Below are 21,894 nucleotides of genomic sequence, written 5' to 3' on the forward strand. Positions count from 1 at the left end.
TCCTCCACCGACAACTTCATATTCCGCCAACGACCAAGGAAGCAGACAGGAAGGCCTGTGCTGCAGCTGGAATAAACCGACTCTCGAAACACTGAGTGTCTGGAACAGCCAATATTCTAAGAACTGACCTTTTCATTCTTCACAATCGTCTAGAGAGAATAAAGTGACCTTCCGGTGTTCTCCCACCAAAGCCCACTTTTGTGCATGCTGTCCAACAGAGTGCGAGTTGGTGTGAGCGGCGCATCATCACACTGTACAGTAGATGAGAAGACTTAAGAGGAAGAGTCATGTGGTGTGGAGTTGCCATGTGACAGCTTTTTTCCCCCGTCTCTCGCTGGCGCTTTTTGGAGTTATGCTTATTGTGGGATGTCAGTGACTATGCTCATTATTATTATGGGATGTTGGGTGGGGGTGGGAGGAGGTGAGCGTTCCCGTGGCAACGGTGGTTGCTAGGGGGGCACTGAGGAATGGGGAAGAGAGTGTATATGTGTATGTGTGTGTGTGTGTGTGTGGGGGGGGGGGTTATTATGGTCTGTACGTTGCAAGGTAACTATGCAGAGTGGGGGAGGGGTGAATGAGTGAGTGTGTGTGGTGCGGCGGCGGGGGGGGTTATTATGGGATGTGTGCCCCCTGATCTCTTTGTGTGTATGCAAGGGGTGTTAGTGAGAGGCAGAGACGGCGACGTCGTATGTAATGCCGGACAATATCCAACGTTACTACGCGCCGGATAATTAATTGCGAGCCTATTTTCACCTCAGCGCAACTGATGAAGTAACTATTTGAAGGGACTATTTAAAAAGTGGAATCTGTTCATTTTAAATAACACGCGTGTTTTTGTTTTTTTTGTTGTTGATTTTTTTTAACAACGGGATCATTCAAGTTACGTGAGTACTGTACATTGTTGGATTTTGAGCGTTGTTAAAAAAAAAGAAACAGGGAGGAGAAGACACTAACTTCAAAGCAATTGTACAAAAACATTGAAAAATGAAATATTAAAAGTGAAATAGAAAAGCAGCCGTAGATGCGTTCGCGGGACGCTTTCTGCGCGTCTTTAGCCGGTAAAGCTAGTTAGCATTGTAGCAGGTTAGCCGACAAATCCAGCTTTCTGGGTTTAGTAAATGAACGCCAGCTAGCCGGATGTATCTTTCAGAACTAATCTATATTTCTCCATCCTTACTAGTTACTTTGTTTTGTTCTCGCTAGCGTTGGTCGGTTTATTAGTCAATAAACAACGCTGGAATGGCGTTAATAAGCTGTACTAGCTACCTGGCTGCTCAGCCTACCCGACAATATTAACTTCCGTTTTCTTTTTTGTTCTTTATTTCATGTATATATTTGCACCCCCTCCGCCTCCTCTCGACACCGGCTCTCTCTCCTCCGCTTCGGCTCGGGCAGACGCGAGGACTGGGAGAGCCGAGACGAAGTCGCCCGAAGTGCGTTTCAGCTGCGCCGCGAGGGGGTCGAGACGCACACGCCGCGATGTCGGGGAGCGAGGACGACAGGGACGATTTCGGCGTGGCCGAGGACCGGTCCATGCTCCAAGGTATGCCATTTTTAACGCGGATTAGCACGATGCTCCCGCTCGCACACTTCGCGGGCGCCGCAAACTTGGGCGCTCGTTTCAAAGTTTCCGAGTGCAGCAGTTCATAAACGAAACAATTCACAATTTCTGATAACTTGCCCCTGCCTATTTGCCAGTTGGTAAGCACTTTTAATGAATGATTTACACGTTTTGCACGTCGACTCATAAATACTTAATTTTGCCAGGTACTTCACAAAGTACTTCTGATCACAATAATAAGAATAATAAGACTATTATTCTTACAAAACGACCATATATAAATGACCAACACCAAATTATGTATTACACACCGTATTCTCGGTGTCATTGCCAGAGTTCGCTAGCGAACTATGCGCATTCATCCATTAGCCCGGTAGTTAGTGGGCTAGCTAAGCTATGCTAGCGATGCTAATGAGATTCATATATATATTTATTTATTCCTCCGATATCGACACAACACTGTAATGTTGCGGTGGTAAAGTTGTTGTTTTTTTAAGAAACGAGCTTTCCGGCATCTTTTCTTTTAGTATTCGCTCCTGTTTTCGGGCAGCCGGGGTGTTTTGTATACAGCGGCCTACCGGTATTTTCGAGTGCGGATGAGGCGATGGGTAGGTGGCTAGCTGGTTAGCCGACTAGTGACGGTAAGTTAGCGACCGCGCCGGAGGGTCGCGTCCAAGCGCTGCTTAGTTTATCCACGGCCCGGCTTGCTTCGGACGGGGCTCTTTTAGTCAGACTCTGAGAGGTTTTTCCTGCTGGGGCTTTTTTTTATTATTTTGAACAGCGCTCTTCGTTTTAGAATTCGGATGTGACGACGTTTATCCGGGCTTCGGAGGGAAGGGAGGAGGGGAAAAAAACAGCCACAGCGAGGGGCTTTCCCCGGGCGTAACAAAGCCGGCCGGCTCGAGTAACTAAAGCATCTTTAACACATTGTGTAGTTATATGGGTATTTTAAGTGTGTGTTAAGTTTTATTTCCCGATATGTTCTAGGGTCGGCAGGCAATTCATAGCATGCTAATGATTGCAGCGCAATATAACAATCTGGCCAATTTGCTATTGCCAGTTACTGTATATTTGTTACGTCTACATCAGCAACGTTGATGTGCATTAAATCGCTTCTACTTGTGACTACTGACCATCTAAAAAGGGCTAATATGCCCCCTCGTTTAGCTATGGAGCTAATGGTGCGCAGTACAAGTCGTGTTTCTTCGCGCGTGTTTTTTTTTTTTTTTTTTTTATCTTCTATTCTATCCCCGGTAGATCCGTACAGGTCCAAGATTTTTTTTTTTAATGTTTTTATTTTTTTAATTTCACACACTTTCCACACACAATTAGATGCACGTTGACTGCGAGCAGTTAACACGATGGACGTAAAATGTCTTCGGTTGCCCACAGTCACGTGACCGGAGATCTTCAGGCCGCTCCGACCTTGAGCCTGCTTCAGTAGCTGCGCGCTATTCGGCTCAAGTGGGCTCGTTGCAAACGCATGGCCACCAAAGGTGTTCGCGGTGTTACTTTCTGACCCCGGTTTCACCCCTCGGTCCATCGCGGTGTTATTTATTTACGAAGTCGGATCGATTTGTTTTATTTTATTCTGGCTCGTCAGTAAAGTTGCAGAAATTGGTCTTGCACCCCTCTACGTCTCGCCATTAAATGGCATCACAGTACTGCTGATTCATTAACACTTGATTTATTGCTGCTCCACAGTACTGTACAGTACCCGAATAAAACATTTCATTTTGTAAAGAGGAAATTTGTCACAAGTGATGTGCATTTTGCACCAAGAACTACCTTCAATTCCGTGTATTTTTTATTTTTTTGCTTGCTATAATAGTAACAATTTAGTCTAATATCAATTCTGTATATCTGATTTGTAGTCTAATGTATCATTGGGGGAACAAGAATATATTGTTGCCGATTTTGTGGGGAAGATTTCATATAATGATGTCCTATTGGGACTCGAGAATTAACACACTTATCATTCTGCTTGAGGTGATGGCTGAGCATTTCCTCTTGCTTTTCAGATGAGGATGATCTGGAGGAGGAAATATCAGAGACTGAAGCACCCAAGGTGAAAAAGAAGAAGAAAGCCAAGAAGAGCAGAGAGAGCAAGGGCAGCAAGAGACAACGGTTACGCCGCGAGGTGCGTGTCTGACAAATATGTTATTGTTGGGATTTTTGCAGTTCATGCTGTCAAAGTGCAATGTAACACGCCCAAGCTTGTCTGTTTTGGTTTCATGTAAAAATACACTTTCTTTTTATCCTTGATTCAATGTTCCCTTTCTCATCATTTTTGGCTTTTTTGCCTCATGAATACTGTAAATTACATCTCATTTTGTCAGCAGGATTGTGCAGATTCATTCGAATGAGCACAAAGCAGTCCTTTTTTGGTTGGTTTGGGATTAGGAATATATATTTAAAGATACAGCAACTTCAGAGTTCACCAGCATGTTGTATTCACTGTTTGAAATACAGTGTGAAATGCACCAGTTGGTCTTGCCGTTGAGCGACGTATATCTATGATATTGGTCCTGTCATCTTACACCAAATCGTATGTGCGTGTTGCGTTCTCTCAGGATCTGCCCATCAGCTCGCCTGAGCCACTGGAAAGGGCTGATGTGGATGAGCTGGATGACGATGGCGGTGGGGGCATCCGCTCCGACAGCGATGGCAGCGACTACACGCCAGGCCGTAAGAAGAAGAAGCGTGCCGCCATCGCCAAAGACAAGAAGAGAAACAGCAGCACCACTGAGCGTGGAGCTTCCTCAGCATCCAAGAGGAAGGAGCCAGAAGAAGAGGATGATGACGATGATGATGACAGCCAGGTAAGAGGACCATCCATAGTGAAATTCCATCTGTTCTGTATTGTAAAGCATAACCATACGTCTCCAGGTTATTTGCTATTTCTTTCGATAAAAAAAAATTATTAACGATTGAACACAGAAGCCACATTGGCCTACCCAGTCAGATTTACACTCAGCAGTATATTCTGGACCGGCAGAACTTTTATTTATTTTATTTTTTTAACTTTTAAATGTGCTGTAGAAGCGCTAAGAGATACTTTTTCCCTCAGGAGCCTAAGACGTCATCTCAACTTTTGGATGATTGGGGTATGGAGGACATTGACCATATCTTCTCTGAGGAGGACTACCGCTCCCTCACCAACTACAAAGCTTTCAGCCAGTTCGTCAGGTATGGAGTCATAAAATCTATTGATGTCTGCTGATTTCAAGCTTCTTAAAATAGTTTTTCTCACCTGTTGTCTTCATTCTTTGGTAACTTGTTTTACTTGTAGACCCTTGATTGCAGCAAAGAACCCTAAGATTGCCGTGTCCAAGATGATGATGGTGCTAGGTGCCAAGTGGCGAGAGTTCAGCACCAACAACCCCCTAAGGGGCTCTGCCACAGCTACCGCTGCGTTGGCTGCCGCAAATGTGGCTGCTGCCGTGGAGAGCATGGTGACCACAGGATCTGATGGGCCTGGGTCCATGTTGGCACCGGCACCTCCTGCTGAACCACAGCCTCCGCCTGCACCGCCCCTTCGAAAGGCTAAGACCAAGGAGGGGAAAGGTGAGTGGTGCTTTCTTTTTCATTAGGATATGGAGAATAGGTTTTAAATCTCTGTAGCAGTAAATTTATTAATATGAGATTTTATGGTGAGAGTGTTATGTACTAATAATAGTCCATGTACAAAGAGTATGATCACTGGCAGTTTTTAGAAACTGCTTCTGTGGATTTGCTACAGATTAATGTTTATAATATAGGTGTGGCTAATCTTATATACACTTGCACTTATAGCTGTGAATCATCCCATGTGGTGGTGGTACGAGTGTAACGTAATGACGCAGTGAATAGGAAAGTGTCAGATACAAGCGACTAATAAAGGCCTAGAAAATTTAATTATTATTAATATGCATTATAGATCTATAACTGTACGAGATGTAGCAACAGGTACTGTGTTTCTAATGAACTGGCCAGCACTAGATTTGTTGCTTTGTCTGATCTCTCCTGTACTCTCCTCTCCCTCATATTTTTTTCAACAGGCCCTAATGCTCGCAGGAAGTCCAAACCCACCCCCAAACCTCAGGATAAGAAGAATGCCAAGACCAAAAAGGTTGCCCCTCTGAAAATCAAACTGGGTGGCTTCAACAGCAAGAGAAAGCGTTCTTCAGTAAGTTTTTTTTTTTTTTTTTGTCTTGTCCTTCTCTGCCTTAATTCTCTTAATCACTTGCACCCTTTTCCTTCACACTCCTTTGCTTTCACACTTCTTCTCACTTCCACTCTTTCATATTTTTTTTTGTCTTGATTGCAGATATGAGATTCACTTTCTCTCTCTCTCTCTCCCCCTCCTCCTCTGCCACAGAGTGAAGAAGATGAAGTGGAGAGTGACTTTGATGATGGCAGCATGAACAGTGTGTCCGTGTCCGACGGCTCCAACAGCCGCAGTAGCCGCTCAAAAAAGAAGCCCAAGAGCACCAAGAAGAAGAAGAAAGGTGAGTCTGACAGTTCCACATACCATCAGTGGGATGGGACTCAAACGTGAATTTATTTAAAATTGCGTGTTGTCTTTACTCTCCTCTTAGTGGATGAAGACGGCGATGGCTATGAGACAGACCACCAGGACTACTGTGAAGTGTGCCAACAGGGTGGAGAAATCATCTTGTGTGACACCTGCCCACGCGCCTACCACATGGTCTGCTTGGACCCTGATATGGAGAAGGCCCCTGAAGGCACCTGGAGCTGCCCACACTGTGTGCGTTTCTATCTCTTTAACAGTATTTAGAACCCAAATTTGTGGGGGAGAAAAAACAATCACTAATTGAACGTAGCAATGTGTCTTATTAAATGAAGTTTGGTTTTTGAATGGGAATGTCTGATTACTACAGATGTAATTAAATATGTTCTCCTAATGTACTGTGTTATCAGGAGAAGGAGGGTATCCAGTGGGAGGCCAGAGAGGAAGCTTCTGACGGCGAGGAGGACAACGATGTGGACCGCGGTGAGGCGGCAGAAGAGGATGACCACCACATGGAGTTTTGCCGTGTGTGCAAGGATGGTGGGGAGCTGCTCTGCTGTGACTCCTGTCCCTCATCTTACCACATCCATTGCCTCAACCCGCCCCTGCCTGAGATCCCCAACGGCGAGTGGATCTGCCCCCGCTGCACGGTAAGTGTAATAATTAGCGTTTAGCATTGAGTTTGGTGGGGGCTGTGGTTATACTGCACCTTCATTTGTAGCAAAACAGTACTTAACAGCGTTGGTTTTGTAAGACTTTAATAGCTTGTTGACCCCTTCATGACCTACCTGCATTCCATTCTTTAGAATTGGGCAACAATATACAAGAGGGACTTCTGCTGGTTAACTACAGCACATACTCTCTATTACTGCTGCTATGCTGCTCATGGAATTTATGAGTAATAATACAGATAGGGCAGTGTATTGGGTAGAATCTAACAATGCAATACACATGTAATGATGTGGTTTAGGGTTCAGTGTATCATGCAATACTGCATGCAAGGTGGTGCATTAAAATGTAGTAGGGTGTTTTCCACACCTACAGGCTTTAGTGCACTTGAATTGAAGTAAACTTCATTTTTTCCGGTGTGAACGCAGTAATCGCACTTCTGTGGAATCAAACTGTCCAATTAGAAAGCAACACTGATTGATTGATTGATTGAAAATTACTGGCAATTAGCAAGACGTCCCCAATAAAGACATGGTTCTGCAGGTGGTGACCACGGAGCACTTCTGAGTTTCTGTGCTTTCTGGTGGTGATCTGGTCACTTTTGAATGATGGCGGTGCTTCACTCTAGTGGCTCAGGTAGCGCAGCTCATCCAGGATGGCACATCAATGCGAGCTGTGGCAAGAAGGTTTACTGTGTCTGTCAGCGTAGTGTCCAGAGCATGGAGGCGCTACCAGAACTATACATCAGGAGACGTGGAGGAGGGCAACAACACAGTAACAGGACCAATAACTCCACCTTTGTGCAAGGAGGAACAGGAGGAGCACTGCCGGAGCAGCAGGCCACAAATGCACAATATGTGTCTGCTCATACGTGAGGGTGACTTCCACAGATGGGGGGTTTTTACTTACTTGCCAGAGAACGCAAAGATTGGCAAATTCGCCACCGCGCCCTGTGCTCTTCACAGATGAAAGCAAGTTCACACTGAGCACATGTGACAGACGTGACAGAGTCTGGAGATGCCAAGGAGAATGTTCTGCGACATCTTCCAGCATGAGCGGTTTGGCAGTGGGTCAGTAATGGTGTGGGGTGGCATTTCTCTAGGGGGCCGCACAGCCCTCCATGTTCTCATCAGAGGTAGCCTGACTGCCATTAGGTACCAAGATGAGATCCTCAGACCCCTTGTGAGACAATATTCTGGTGCCGTTGGCCCTGGGCTCCTCCTAATGCAAGACAATGCTAGACCTCATATGGCTGGAGTGTGACTAAGGCATTGATTCTATGGACTGGCCCGCCCGTTCCCCAGACCTGAATCTGATTGGGCACATCTGGGACATCATGTCTCGCTCAAACCACCAACACCATGTTGGGCCACAGAACGTTCAGGGGTCGGCGGATGCTTTAGTCCAGGTGTTTGAGGAGATCTTCAGGAGACCATCCGCCACCTCACCAGGAGCATGTCCACCTGGAGACCACACACACTACTGAGCCTCGTGTTGACTTGTCTTAAGGACATTTTTCAAAGTTGGATCAGCCTATAGTGTGTGGGTTTTTTTTTTTTTTTTTTTCTCCCCCCCCTCCTTCTTGCCACTTTTTATATTGAGTGTGACTCCAAATCCAGACCTCTGTGTTCACATTCAACTATGTAAAGAACAAAGTATTTAATCATTGAGCAGTGTAATATAAAAATTCTCATGGCAACAGCCAACCCACATAAATTGACTTCAATCATGTTCCTCCAATTTCATGCAAACTTTTGTTATTCCCATGCAGATACAGCTGACTAATTAGTAGAGAGGAAGTTCTCGCATGATTTGAAGCAACATATTTTAGTTCGCTTGGATTTTTCCATGTGTGAAAGGAAACCGAACCAAGAAGGAAATTATAGTGTTCCAAACTAACCAACTGATTTGGAACAAAGCAAATTAGCTAAGGTGTAAAAGCACCCTAATTGTAGATTAATTGATCATTTTGTTAAAAGTCGTACATTTTCATTTTTGTTCTCCCCCCCGCACATGTCTTACACTTCTAGTTACATATAAAGATTTAGATTTTAGCAACATCAGTAAGCAGTCACAGCTCATGCAGTCTTTGAAAAGCAGTAAATAAAGCAGAATGAAATCTAAACTGGTCAACACTCCTTGGATGCTTAGCTTAGCTTTTGGTTCTAACCTGCACTTTCCCCCCTCTTTTTAATAGTGCCCTGGTATGAAGGGTAAAGTGCAGAAAATCCTGACATGGCGATGGGGTGACCCACCTTCCCCAACCCCAGTGCCACGCCCTCTTGACCTCCCAACTGATAGCCCTGATCCTGCACCATTGGCGGGTCGTCCGGAGAGAGAATTTTTTGTCAAGTGGAGCAACATGTCCTACTGGCACTGCTCGTGGGTGTCTGAGCTGCAGGTAAACAAACAAGCATTTTTGTAACAATGTGCATATGTGTTTACACTGGGTTGGTATTATTAATGTATCTCATCATGAAAAGTTTTAAAATACACTTTCACACCTTCGCTGCTGTAAAATGTGACTAGAGTCCTGATCCCCAAACACATGCCATCACATCTTTCCAAATCCTGTTGAACAGTGCCGAAAGGTTTTATATAGTTTTCTGATCATGTGTATAGATATCTGCTGATTAAACTGTTCTGGTTTTTGGGGATTAATTTTTCAAAGTGAATTGAGTGTCATTGTGAAACACTGCAGCACAGCACACGGTGACAACAAAATGCTTTTAACCATCACCCTTGGTGAGCAGTGCGCAGCCATGACAGGCGCCCGGGGAGCAGTGTGGGGAAGGTGCTTTGCTCAGTGGCACCTTGGCGCCTCGGGATTTGAATTGGCAACCTTCTGATTACGGGGCCACTTCAATATTGGTCTAGATTACATATTTGTAAGCAAATGACCAAATTCTCGTGACCATAATGAAGCATTTCAATAGTCAGGTATTTATTTATTTATTTTGAGTTTTAAGAGGTACTATAATCTCAATCTCTAACCCTAGCTGGAGCTCCATTGCCAAGTCATGTTCCGCAACTACCAGCGCAAGAATGACATGGATGAGCCGCCACCCGTGGACTTTGGTGTCGAAGGTGAAGAAGAGAAGAGTGAAAAGAGGAAGAACAAAGACCCCTACTATGCCAAGATGGAGGAAAAGTACTATCGCTTTGGCATCAAAATGGAGTGGATGATTATCCACCGAATCCTCAACCACAGGTGACCACACCCATTCTGCAGAGATATATATATATATATATATATAACACACATACAGAGATGTATACAGTTTTCACATCTATGGCATTTATCAGTCCGTAGTTACAGAGACAGCCCCCCTGCCTTAGGGACACAACGGTAGTAGGTGGGATTTGAACCGGGGTCTTCTGGTTCATAGGAGAGTGCATTAATCACTAGGCTACTACCACCTTGTCAGTGTCAGGGTTTTGGTAATGTCGTAGCATTCATTTATTGATCTGCAATTTCTCTGCTAACTTTCCTACGTTGAGCTTTAATGGAAAGTGTTATTATTGTTCTTTCTTTTACAATTTCTGTGTGGTTTGATCAGTATTGACAAAAAGAGCAACGTTCACTATCTGATTAAGTGGAGGGACCTGCCTTATGACCAGGCCACATGGGAGGCAGAAGACATGGATGTCCCAGAGTATGACACCTATAAGCTTCAGTACTGGAACCACAGGTATTAACTCATTCACACAAGCACACTTGCTGCAATGAGGAAAATACGCAAACACCCATACATACACTCAATCAAGCTTAACAGACGGAAACCGTAGAGTGTTTCTCTAATGGTTCTAAAAAAAGAAAAACCTACAGAACTGTCCTGTGATGTGTTAAGCCTCACAAGATCAACAGTATTTCGACATTTGTTATTGTGGACAGTATTGAAATTCTGTGTGTTTCTTTTAGGGAGCTCATGATGGGTGATGATGGTCGGCCAGGGAAGAAGCTGAAGCTCAGAGGCAAAGTGCGGAAGCTGGAGAGGCCTCCAGAGAACCCAGTGGTCGATGTAAGTGTGCTGTGGTGCATGAGAGTTTGGGTTTAACGCCTTTGACCTTTTATCTCCTGTTTTAAATCCAGCTAAAACCTGGTTGCGGTGGCATCCTGAAAATGGAATGTGTGCACATATCTTGACTATCGTGTTGATTATGACTCACTGTGGCTGACGTATAGAATAGAGAATTTTTTTTTTTTTTTTAAAACAAGGTCACTACAGTTTTACCACTATCTTCAGAAATGTGATGTTTGACTTTTGAATTCTTGCAGCCCACGATAAAGTTTGAACGTCAGCCAGAGTACTTGGACAGCACTGGGGGCACGTTGCACCCATACCAGCTGGAGGGGCTTAACTGGCTGCGCTTCTCCTGGGCTCAGGGCACAGACACCATCCTGGCTGATGAGATGGGTCTGGGAAAGACCGTACAGACTGCTGTATTTCTTTACTCGCTCTATAAAGAGGTTTGTTTAATTCCCCCAATCCGTTTAGCACAAGCAGTCAAGTACAAAGGGATACATCTCTGACTGCTTTCTTATATTCAATTATAAAATGCATGGTTTATTTATTAATTTAATATTTGTAATGTATGGAATTATCATCTTAAAAACACTTGTTAAAGAGAAGTGTCCCTGTGTCTCATAACTTTAGATTCATTGCACTGAAGATGCACTTGTTAGAATGAATTGCAACAAGTGTTTTAAATGCATTCTAATGTTAAGCATAGTGACACAATCTCACGTATAATCTCATTTATTTATTTATTTTTGTCCACCCAAGGGACACTCCAAGGGTCCTTTCCTGGTGGGTGCTCCCCTCTCCACCATTATCAACTGGGAGAGAGAGTTTGAGATGTGGGCGCCTGACATGTATGTCGTCACCTATGTTGGTGACAAGGACAGCCGTGCGGTCATTCGAGAAAACGAGTTCTCCTTTGAGGACAATGCCATCCGTGGTGGCAAGAAAGCCTCCAGGATGAAAGTGAGTAAAACTACAAATCTGTGATCAAATAAATGTATGGTATAACACAGTAAAGATGGTTTAAGAAACAATTCTAGACATTTCATTCCTTTTGGTCTCTTCACCCCTTGCAGAAAGAAGCTTCAGTGAAGTTCCATGTGCTGCTGACCTCATATGAACTGATTACTATTGACATGGCCATTTTGGGCTCAATTGACTGGGCCTGTCTGGTGGTGGATGAAGCCCACAGGCTGAAGAACAATCAGTCGAAGGTGAGAACAATGAAGTTGTTTTGCAGGGCTGCTTCACTCTCTTCTCCTTTCAGCAGAAACAAAACCTCAGTCATGTGGTGGCTTATCTGTTGGCTAGAGGCCTTTGGCTTTGTGTGGTCACTGAGGGCTTGTTGAATATTTTGTTATACCATCAATGCTTAATTGGTCTCCTTCTGTTCTTCCTTCAGTTCTTCAGGGTGCTAAATAACTACTCCCTTCAACACAAGCTGCTGCTGACCGGTACACCTCTACAGAACAACCTGGAAGAGTTGTTTCATTTGCTTAACTTCCTCACGCCAGAGAGATTTAGGTATGTCTCCGAGTCCACCAATCACTTTGATCATGTTGCTTCGTAAGATTCTAGCTGAGCAAGTAACATGTAACGTTTCAGGGCCTATACTCATCTGTTGTCGATTTCTAACTACAATGGATATTTTGGTGGTGGGCCATTCTTCTCAAATTGTCTGTGTTTAAAAAAAATAAATAAATAAAATGAACTATTGTTCAGACAATGTAATAAAGTCTAAATGTTATTTGGGAAAAACAATTTGCTTAACTTTTTTTTTTCTGTTACATATTTTAAATTGTGTCCACTAAATGACATGCAGTCGGTAGTTTTAATTTGAAGTGAGGTCTGTATGAAAGGTGTGTTTTTTGTTTTTTTGTGCATGTGTGTTTTTATATAGATTTAAAAACTTGTCATTACACAAGTGATGTTAGATATTAACTCTCTTTTTCAGTAACCTGGAGGGTTTTCTGGAGGAGTTTGCTGACATTGCTAAAGAGGACCAGATCAAGAAACTGCACGACATGCTGGGACCGCACATGCTCAGGAGACTGAAGGCAGATGTGTTCAAGCACATGCCCTCCAAAACTGAGCTCATTGTTCGAGTGGAGCTTAGCCCTATGCAGAAGTGAGTGGGCTGGATGAAACCAGCCATCAAAAGCATACATATTTATTACTTCTAATGTAAGGTGGGGGGGGGTCAAGAAATTACAAGGTGCCAACTCGTTTTAATGAGTCTCATGTTGCTCCAGGAAATACTACAAGTTTATATTGACACGCAACTTTGAAGCCCTCAACACACGTGGAGGAGGCCACCAGGTGTCTCTGCTGAACGTGGTGATGGACCTGAAGAAATGCTGTAACCACCCCTACCTCTTCCCTACAGCTTCACTGGTATGATCCCATCTGCAGATGTCAGGAAGTCCATTGCGTTGTGCACTCTAAACGCTGTTCTCTTTAAAAACAGGAAGCCCCCAAGATGCCCAATGGGATGTATGATGGCACTGCCCTCACCAAATCATCAGGGAAGCTCCTGCTGTTGCAGAAGATGTTAAGGAAGCTAAAAGAAGGTGGACACAGGGTGCTCATCTTCTCCCAGGTATAGAAACGTCTAGACACCTTACGCTTTCAGGACCTAACATGGTTTACAGAATTAGAACCACCCCATGTAGCCCATGCTATCAAAATGACCCGTCCCCCAACATGTTCCAACCATAAACAGGACTACATTTTGCTGGGTTAATCACCTTTTGTTTTATATTGCGTATTGAAAGTGAAGTGATTTGTAATTCGTCGTGCACACAACAAGATGTGTCTATTTAACCCATTACCCTTACTGAGCAGTGGGCACCCTTACAATCAGCTGATTTACTCAGATTCAGGGTTTTTGGCCAGATTACAGCGTGCATTCTACTTTTCATGAGTTTTGCTTTAGTCTCTTCCTGCGCCATTAAAAGCATGGATTTTGATTTTCTGTCTTTCAGATGACCAAAATGTTGGACCTGCTGGAAGACTTCCTTGAGAATGAGGGCTATAAGTACGAGCGCATTGATGGGGGAATCACTGGAGGAATGAGGCAGGAAGCCATTGATCGCTTTAATGGTAAGAGCCTCGCCACTTCGCAAACATTTAGCCTCTCTGCACGGCTAACTGGCTTTGGTTTCCTTCATTAGCCGTGACTCCCTGCTGGATTGCACGCTGCATGACTGCTTTCTAGCAGGAGTATACGAACGTACTTCCGTTTCCCTAATTAAGGTGTTTTCTCTGCTTGTTTTCTTAGCGCCGGGTGCTCTTCAGTTCGTTTTCCTGCTGTCCACCAGGGCTGGAGGTCTGGGTATTAACCTGGCCACAGCCGACACTGTCATTATTTACGATTCAGACTGGAACCCCCACAATGACATTCAGGTATGTCATATTTGTTTAACAGAATGCCTAGTTTTAGTCATTCCTGGTTTAAAACTTGACCTGATTATTTCTCTCTCTGCACAGGCTTTCAGCAGAGCTCATCGTATCGGACAAAACAGGAAAGTCATGATCTACCGTTTTGTCACCAAGGCCTCTGTCGAGGAGCGCATCACTCAGGTAAGGATTAGAGATGTTGACATGGCTGTGTGGGGTTTTGGAAGGGCCAATACAGCTGGAAAATGAAAGCCCACACTTAAACACGCTTCCTTTGTTTCAGGTTGCAAAGAAGAAGATGATGCTGACCCATTTGGTGGTGCGTCCAGGTCTGGGCTCTAAAACTGGGTCGATGTCCAAGCAGGAACTGGATGACATCTTGAAGTTTGGTACCGAGGAGCTCTTTAAAGATGAAGGAGAAGGTGAGTAGCCAAAATGCTAGTAATCAAAAGCAACAATGTCATCATGCTACTTTCAGTTCTGGGGTATCTTTCCTCCAGTCACTTGTTTCAGGGGCTTTTTATGAAACTTTCAAACTAATTAGTATATAAGTCTAATGCAATACTCTAAAGACAACCTTTCATGGGAAGCGTACCAGCATATTGATTTTAATGCAAATTTAATCATGCATGCTTATTATAACGCATTACTTCTAAAGTGGTGTTCTTATAAGATTTTATTACCTAACCAATGTTCTTTGTAGATCAACTTGTACATTATAATGTATGGGTATATTTTTTGTACTTCCGGTGCATCCTATTAGGAGAAAACAAAGATGAGGACAGCAGCGTGATCCACTATGACGACAAAGCCATAGACCGGCTCCTGGACCGCAACCAGGATGCCACAGATGACACCGAGCTGCAGAGCATGAACGAGTACCTCAGCTCATTCAAGGTTGCCCAATATGTAGTGAAGGATGAAGATGAAGCGGTGAGTCGGGCCCTCATGAATTTAGGGTCAGGTGTGATTAAAAGGAGGGCGGGGTAAAGCGATTCGTCTGTCTGCCTTGGTAGGAGGAGGAGGTGCAGCGTGAGATTATTAAGCAGGAGGAGAGTGTGGACCCAGACTACTGGGAGAAACTCCTGCGCCATCACTATGAGCAGCAGCAAGAGGACCTTGCACGCAACCTGGGCAAGGGCAAACGCATCCGCAAGCAGGTCAACTACAATGATGGGTCCCAAGAGGACAGAGGTAATAAACATTTATTACTCCTAATTACCAAAGCTATGACTATGTTTTCGTTTCATTAGATTGTTGGTCTCCATAAGGTATCTTCAGAATATTTCCTATCTTTGCAGACTGGCAGGATGACCAATCTGACAACCAATCAGATTATTCTGTGGCCTCTGAGGAGGGAGATGAAGACTTCGATGAACGGACAGAAGGTACGAAACCTTGATTTTGGTTTTTGGAGAGAAAATTGACACAGCACTTAATCAACTTGTGCTTTTTTTCAGTGAACTCTCGCAGACCCAACAGGAAGGGACTCCGAAATGACAAAGACAAGCCACTGCCCCCCCTGCTGGCCAGAGTGGGAGGCAACATTGAGGTCAGACTGAAAAAAAAAAAGTGGTGGACAAATCCATTTTATGTAGAAATGGTTCTAACTGTGATTTTTATGCTCCTAGGTTCTGGGTTTCAATGCACGTCAAAGGAAGGCCTTCCTGAATGCAGTGATGCGTTATGGAATGCCACCCCAAGATGCTTTCACCACTCAGTGGCTGGTCCGGGACCTTCGGGGGAAATCTGAGAAGGAGTTCAAGTGAGTTGCATCATAAACTGTTCCAGCTATTTCAGTGGTTTGAGGCTCAGGTTTTGACCTTAATTTTTTATTAAATTTTTTTTCAAAGGGCATATGTTTCGCTGTTCATGAGGCATTTGTGCGAGCCTGGAGCTGATGGGGCTGAAACGTTTGCTGATGGTGTTCCTCGTGAAGGGTTGTCTCGGCAACACGTTCTCACCCGCATTGGTGTTATGTCCCTCATCCGTAAGAAGGTAAAGATTAAACCGTTACTAGGGCTGTATGATATGGCATAAAATTCATTAATTACATTTATCAGATGCCTGGATGCCTGGAGCAACTTAGGGTTAAGTGTCTTGCTCAGGGACACAATGGTAGTAAGCAGGATTTGAACCTGGTTCTTCTGGTTCATAGGCGAGTGTGCTACCCACTAGGCTACTACCACCCCCTTGCGATATATATTTAACTGTAGACTGTAACCGTTTTTGAAAGGGAAACATGTCCATAGCAAAGGCACAGATAAATGATCTGTGCCTTTTACAGATAAATGTTTAAGGAAGATAAATGATCATACAGCATGATCACACTCATAAGGCCGGTGAAATACCAGGTATTTGTATGATGTGAGTGGTGATATAACATTTTTAGGATTTTTCTCTATTCAGCTGTAGTTTACAGGAAACCAAACTGACCAGGGTCATTTACATTTGTGCGCTGCACTTTGCCATGATATTTAAGGCCTTAATTTATAAAAATCTAATGTAAGGCTTTTTAAGGATCCAAAGAAACCTTGCCAAATGCTCTGTGTTCTCGCCCAGTTTCCAAAACCAATGCCTTGTGCTACAAGTAGGTGGGGTTTCGCACAGGTGATGTAACTTTGTCATTTTCTCAAGGAGTGGATATTTCTGCAGTAGGCCGGTATAATCAAAATCTCTCTCATTGGAGAGATTTTGTGCTCACCCAGTACTACTTTGCACTGTGACCCCAAATAATAAAACTGAATTAAAACTACAAAATTTAGAAACCAATTGCTCCACATTCCACTGTTCAGGTCCAGGAATTTGAGCATGTGAATGGCCAGTGGTCCATGCCCTGGATGATCGAGTTGGAGGAGAACAAGAAGGCAGCAGCTGCAGGTTCTGCTTCTCATCCAGACTCCCCAGGAAAGACCCCCTCAACTGGGACACCCGCTGACACGCAGCCAAACACTCCTGCCCCAGGTAAGCTTGCTATAATTGTGGAATCGGCAACAGAAATATTGAACCCTGCTTTCGTGTACTTGAGATGTGACCTTGAGGCGTGAAACTTTTTTTTTATTTTATAGATGATTCCTCTAAATCTGAGGAAGCCAGCAAAGACACTGACAAAGAGAAAGAGCTGAAGGAGGGAGAGGTCGTGAAGCAGAGCAAAGAAATCAACAAGACTGAGGACTCCGAAGTATGTTCTCTTACCATCACATGTTGTGATCTTGCAAGAGTAGGTCTCCAATGTGATGTTTTTCTTCAGGTTATAGCCATTCCTGATGATGATGAGAAGTCACCGTCAGAGCCCAAAGAGAAGATCAACTCCAACACAGAGACCGATAAAGTAGGAGGCACAGAAGAGGAGAAGAAGGATGTAGAGAAGGGCGAGGACTCTGGTGAAGCAGGCAAGGCTTCAGCCGAAATAAAGCCAGAATCGTCTGAGGCTAAAGGGGAAGATTCAGAGGCTAAAGGTGAACGCTTGCCCAAGTACAGCAGATGCAGGGTGGTTGGAAATTTTTATTTTAATTTATTTCCAACCAGAGGACTGAAATTGTTTTATCATTATTTTAATTGCATTATTAATTAACTATGCTTGCATAACTAACACTGCACTTCAGTTTGTTTTTAAAACCCAACATGCTGTGAATTTGCTTCATTGTTTCAGATACAAACACAAGTCTCCTAGCTATAGGTCATTTCTTTTAAGCAAACTTTCTATTTGATATAATTTTCTCATCCTTCTGTGTTGTATATGTTTTCCAATGAAACTAAACGTTCAGTAGAATTAAAAATTCTTTCTATGATTTGCAGAGGACAAAAAAGAAGACAAGGTTGAGAAGATGGACACGAGTCCTCCAGAGGATAAGAAAGGTATCAGTTTAATCCACTTCCTATTTTATAAACAACTTTAGGATGCTGCATTTACAAAAGTTAATATCCTGGTGAGTGTACGATTACTGACCTTGTTTCTTCATGTTTCAGACCTGAAGGATGAGAAGGAAGGGGCAAAGACAGTAGAGCCGGCCAAGTTGCAAAATGGAGAGAGCACAAAAGATGGCGCAGCTGCAGGGGCCAGTGAGGAGAAGAAGAAAGCTAAGACCCGCTTCATGTTCAACATCGCTGACGGAGGTTTTACAGGTGAGGTGGTCAAAATGTTGCAGTTGGAAGCAACCTACTTTCCCCTCCCTCCTTCCATACTCCAACCATTTTCTCTCTTCTCTTCAGAGCTTCACTCTTTGTGGCAGAACGAGGAGCGTGCCGCCACAGTCACCAAGAAAACCAATGAAATATGGCATCGTCGCCATGACTACTGGTTATTGGCTGGCATCATACAGTATCCTCTCACCTTTGTTACAACGTGCAGCAAGAGGTGTTCTGCTTGTCAATTTCAGTAGTTTTGACCCTTAATTCAGATGCTCTGTAGACACGGCTACGCTCGCTGGCAGGATATTCAGAATGACGTGAAGTTTGCTATTCTAAACGAGCCTTTCAAAGGTGAGATGAACCGTGGCAACTTCCTGGAGATCAAAAACAAGTTCTTGGCCAGGAGATTTAAGGTGCGTAATTTAAAAACAATATATCTCTTTAAGAATGTCATGGGCTTTTTACTAGAGAAATATTGTCACCGTTTCTGTTGTTGTGACCTCTTGGTAAAACTGAATAAGTCACAAAATCTGTTAAAACGTTGTTCCCGCTCTCCTCCAGCTGCTGGAGCAGGCGCTGGTGATTGAGGAGCAGCTCAGGCGGGCGGCATACCTGAACATGTCAGAGGATCCCTCCCACCCCTCTATGGCCCTGAACACCCGCTTCAGTGAGGTGGAGTGTCTGGCCGAGTCCCACCAGCACCTCAGCAAGGAGTCCATGTCTGGCAACAAGCCTGCAAATGCAGTACTGCACAAAGGTAATTAGTCACACACACACACACACACACACACACGCATGGCTAATTTTCAGAAGTTAAATATTTCTGCTTTGGTGAATAATTTCAGTCTGCATATCTTCTACAGATCTGGGCTACCACCCAATATCAGCATTTACAACTAAAATGTAATGAATAAAGCTTATGCAAAGCCTACCTTTGTTGCATGATTACAAAAAATGACTTTTATTACTTTATTTACAATGTTATGCTTTTAAGAGTGTAAGTCACTCTGGTGTTTTTTATATTGCAATTCATGTATTGACTGTACTTTGCTCATAGTTGCCATATTCCTGTTGCTTTTCAGTCCTGAAGCAGTTGGAGGAACTCCTCAGCGACATGAAAGCAGATGTCACCCGTCTCCCGGCAACCATTGCCAGGATACCTCCTGTTGCTGTAAGGCTACAGATGTCAGAGAGGAACATACTGAGCCGTCTGGCTAGTAGGGGCCCGGACACACAGTCTCAGCAGGTGCAGAAGACCATCTGACCCCAAGTGTCAAAACCACCAGACTTTATACATAAGTGTTCAAAAGTTCTTAAAATTTTTTCCCTCCCGCTATTAGCTCTTCTGTAAATTTGAATTTCTAATCAAGTTATTGCTTACCAAATGTGACCTGTGTGTCACACTTTTTTTTTTTTTTTTTTTTCTTGTTATGGGGGGATTACCGGATTTCCTACATTTTCTGCAATATGTTCTCAATGGTGTCGCGACAGTACTTTGCTTTTAATCTTGCCATTTTGAACCCAATCACCTCCCACATTCCTGATTGGCTCCTGAGAAGACATTTTGCCTTAGCTTGACACCACGGCCATTTCTATATGGACATGCAGTGTTTCTATTGGCCAAAGCCAGAAAGCTGAAGAAACCCCAATTTTCTTTTATTAGTATTATTATTATTATTATTGATATAATGTTATTATGATGTTTTTGTTTTTTTTTTTCGACCTAAAATTAAAAAGTTACAATAACCCTCTGGTATTCATTATTTTTATTATTATTTGTGCTCATTCCATTCCTTCAACTGAAATGTATGACTGAAAACTATTTATATATTTGTTTTTATTATTAATGGTTTCTGAGTCCCCCATTTTACACATTTTGTGAAAATGGTCAAGTGATACTGTGTTAAACAGAACAATCAGTAAACCTAAGAACAGAGGATCTGTAAACCACCTACTGACTGTACAAACTCTCCTATGGCCACAGTTTGATTCCAGGTTACTCTCATTGTGTCCCTAACTGTCCCTGTTACTAATGGTTGTAAAATACTCTGGTTAAGAGCATCAGTGTGGAGGAATGTCTGCAGTCCGGAGGCTTTTGGAACCCAAGAAGGTTATGGGTAAATGTGAATGAATGCAACCAAAGGACTGGAAGGATTTTTTTTTTTTTAAGTATTATTATTATGTTCAAATCCATCTAGTATCTGTGTAAAAGCAAGTGTGCTCCATGGAAGACACACTTTTTAATATGGGTTTGTCACAAATGTCTTGTAGAGTCCATGTCATCTCCGAACTATTTTGAAGTCAACACGAGGACTGACTGACAATGTTAAGGATGTGGTTGTAGTGTTATGGCTTATTGGTGAAAATAGCTTGTTTCGTTTGTTTGGTGCTAAAGTTAATCAACTGGTTGTCATGGCAGGCATGACTGGGCCGGTTCCAAGGGCTCCAAGAGCATCAGCTGACTGCATTGGGGTCACATGATTTTGAGCAGTTATATATATATATAATTTTTTTTTTTTTTAACTGATTACTGATCTTCATTTCAGTGTAGGGTGCAAATTTTCCATAGAAATACCCCAAACTCTACAACTGCATCACACAGATGCTCAGTTGAGGTCTATGGAGTTCAAAGGATATAAGGGTACATAATCCTGGTGAAAACACCTGGATGGGTTTTTTCTTCTTCTTTCTTCAGTCATCTAGTATCACAATTTGGTTCTCAAACAGCCTAGGGGTAACACACTCGTCTATGAACCAGAAGACCCAGGTTCAAATCCCACTTACTACCATTGTGTCCCTGAGCAAGTCACTTAACCCTAAGTTGCTCCAGGGGGACTGTCCCCTGTAACTACTGATTGTAAGTCGCTCTGGATAAGGACGTCTGATAAATGCTGTAAATGTAAAACATTCTTTTGGTTCTCAAGGTCCTTTTGTGAAAAATGGAGTTAAACCTTGTTGTGGCCCCTTTTTAACAGACTGCAATGAATTAATAAGCTCAACTGATGAGTCAATTATACCAGCATAGTAAAGCCTCTCACATAACACCTTTCACTTACTTTTTAATTATTCAGCACCTTTATCTGCGTCTATCTGGGATGCCCTAAATAAAACATGTTGACTTTGTCTGAAAGAGGCAGACAAGTTCTAACAAGTTTCAACTCGGGGATAGTTCTACTTTACAGAGATGTGCATTTGTTATTTGAAGGCAGGGTTACAGCGTGTTCATCATAATGAACTTCAACTCCTTTTAATTGGGAAAAATGTATTAAAGGTAATTCGCCAGGCAGTTTGCACAAACCTCCTAGTAGGACAACCATCTCCGCAGCAATTCCCCAACCAGGCCTATATGGTAGAGTGGCCAGATGGCAGCCCTCTTAGAGTTTGCCAAAATGCACCTGAAGGACTCTCAGGCCATGAGAAACAAACTTCTCTGGCCTGGTGAGACAAAATATGAACTCTTTGGTATAAACGCCAAGGGGTCAGGTTTGGAGGAAACCAGGCACCGGTCATCACCAGACCAGTACCATCCCCACAGTGAAGCATGGTGGTGGCAGCATCATGCTGTGGGAATGTTATTCTGCTGCAGGAACTGGGAG

The 21,894-nt window shown here is 43.4% G+C and overlaps 1 protein-coding gene across 1 annotated transcript; it reads left to right on the forward strand.

The window, feature by feature from the left end:
- Window positions 1-654: 654 nt before the first annotated feature.
- Window positions 655-20,015, forward strand: chd4a (chromodomain helicase DNA binding protein 4a). The gene is made up of 41 exons (XM_028963671.1): window positions 655-771; window positions 881-884; window positions 1,396-1,543; window positions 3,583-3,701; window positions 4,135-4,383; window positions 4,632-4,750; window positions 4,854-5,128; window positions 5,602-5,729; window positions 5,922-6,051; window positions 6,142-6,311; window positions 6,485-6,724; window positions 8,941-9,144; window positions 9,743-9,954; window positions 10,304-10,435; window positions 10,666-10,765; window positions 11,023-11,214; window positions 11,531-11,731; window positions 11,845-11,982; window positions 12,171-12,292; window positions 12,723-12,896; window positions 13,021-13,162; window positions 13,236-13,367; window positions 13,753-13,870; window positions 14,049-14,173; window positions 14,258-14,350; window positions 14,451-14,589; window positions 14,931-15,100; window positions 15,184-15,361; window positions 15,469-15,555; window positions 15,628-15,719; window positions 15,799-15,932; window positions 16,021-16,165; window positions 16,963-17,131; window positions 17,236-17,348; window positions 17,418-17,625; window positions 17,966-18,025; window positions 18,137-18,292; window positions 18,380-18,488; window positions 18,579-18,711; window positions 18,860-19,055; window positions 19,381-20,015. The coding sequence occupies exons 1-41, from the start codon at window positions 767-769 to the stop codon at window positions 19,560-19,562; spliced, it is 5,943 nt and encodes a 1,980-aa protein (XP_028819504.1). The 5' UTR covers window positions 655-766; the 3' UTR covers window positions 19,563-20,015.
- Window positions 20,016-21,894: the final 1,879 nt, after the last annotated feature.

Source organism: Denticeps clupeoides, chromosome 20 (assembly GCF_900700375.1).
Source record: "Denticeps clupeoides chromosome 20, fDenClu1.1, whole genome shotgun sequence".
Lineage (NCBI taxonomy): Eukaryota > Metazoa > Chordata > Actinopteri > Clupeiformes > Denticipitidae > Denticeps > Denticeps clupeoides.

What these genes read in the sequence shown, in the direction of transcription:
- chd4a (XM_028963671.1), top strand. An exon ending in GAGCTTAGCCCTATGCAGAA is followed by an intron (nt 12,897 to 13,020) that starts GTGAGTGGGCTG and finishes ATGTTGCTCCAG; the next exon opens with GAAATACTACAAGTTTATAT. An exon ending in GGGTGCTCATCTTCTCCCAG is followed by an intron (nt 13,368 to 13,752) that starts GTATAGAAACGT and finishes TCTGTCTTTCAG; the next exon opens with ATGACCAAAATGTTGGACCT.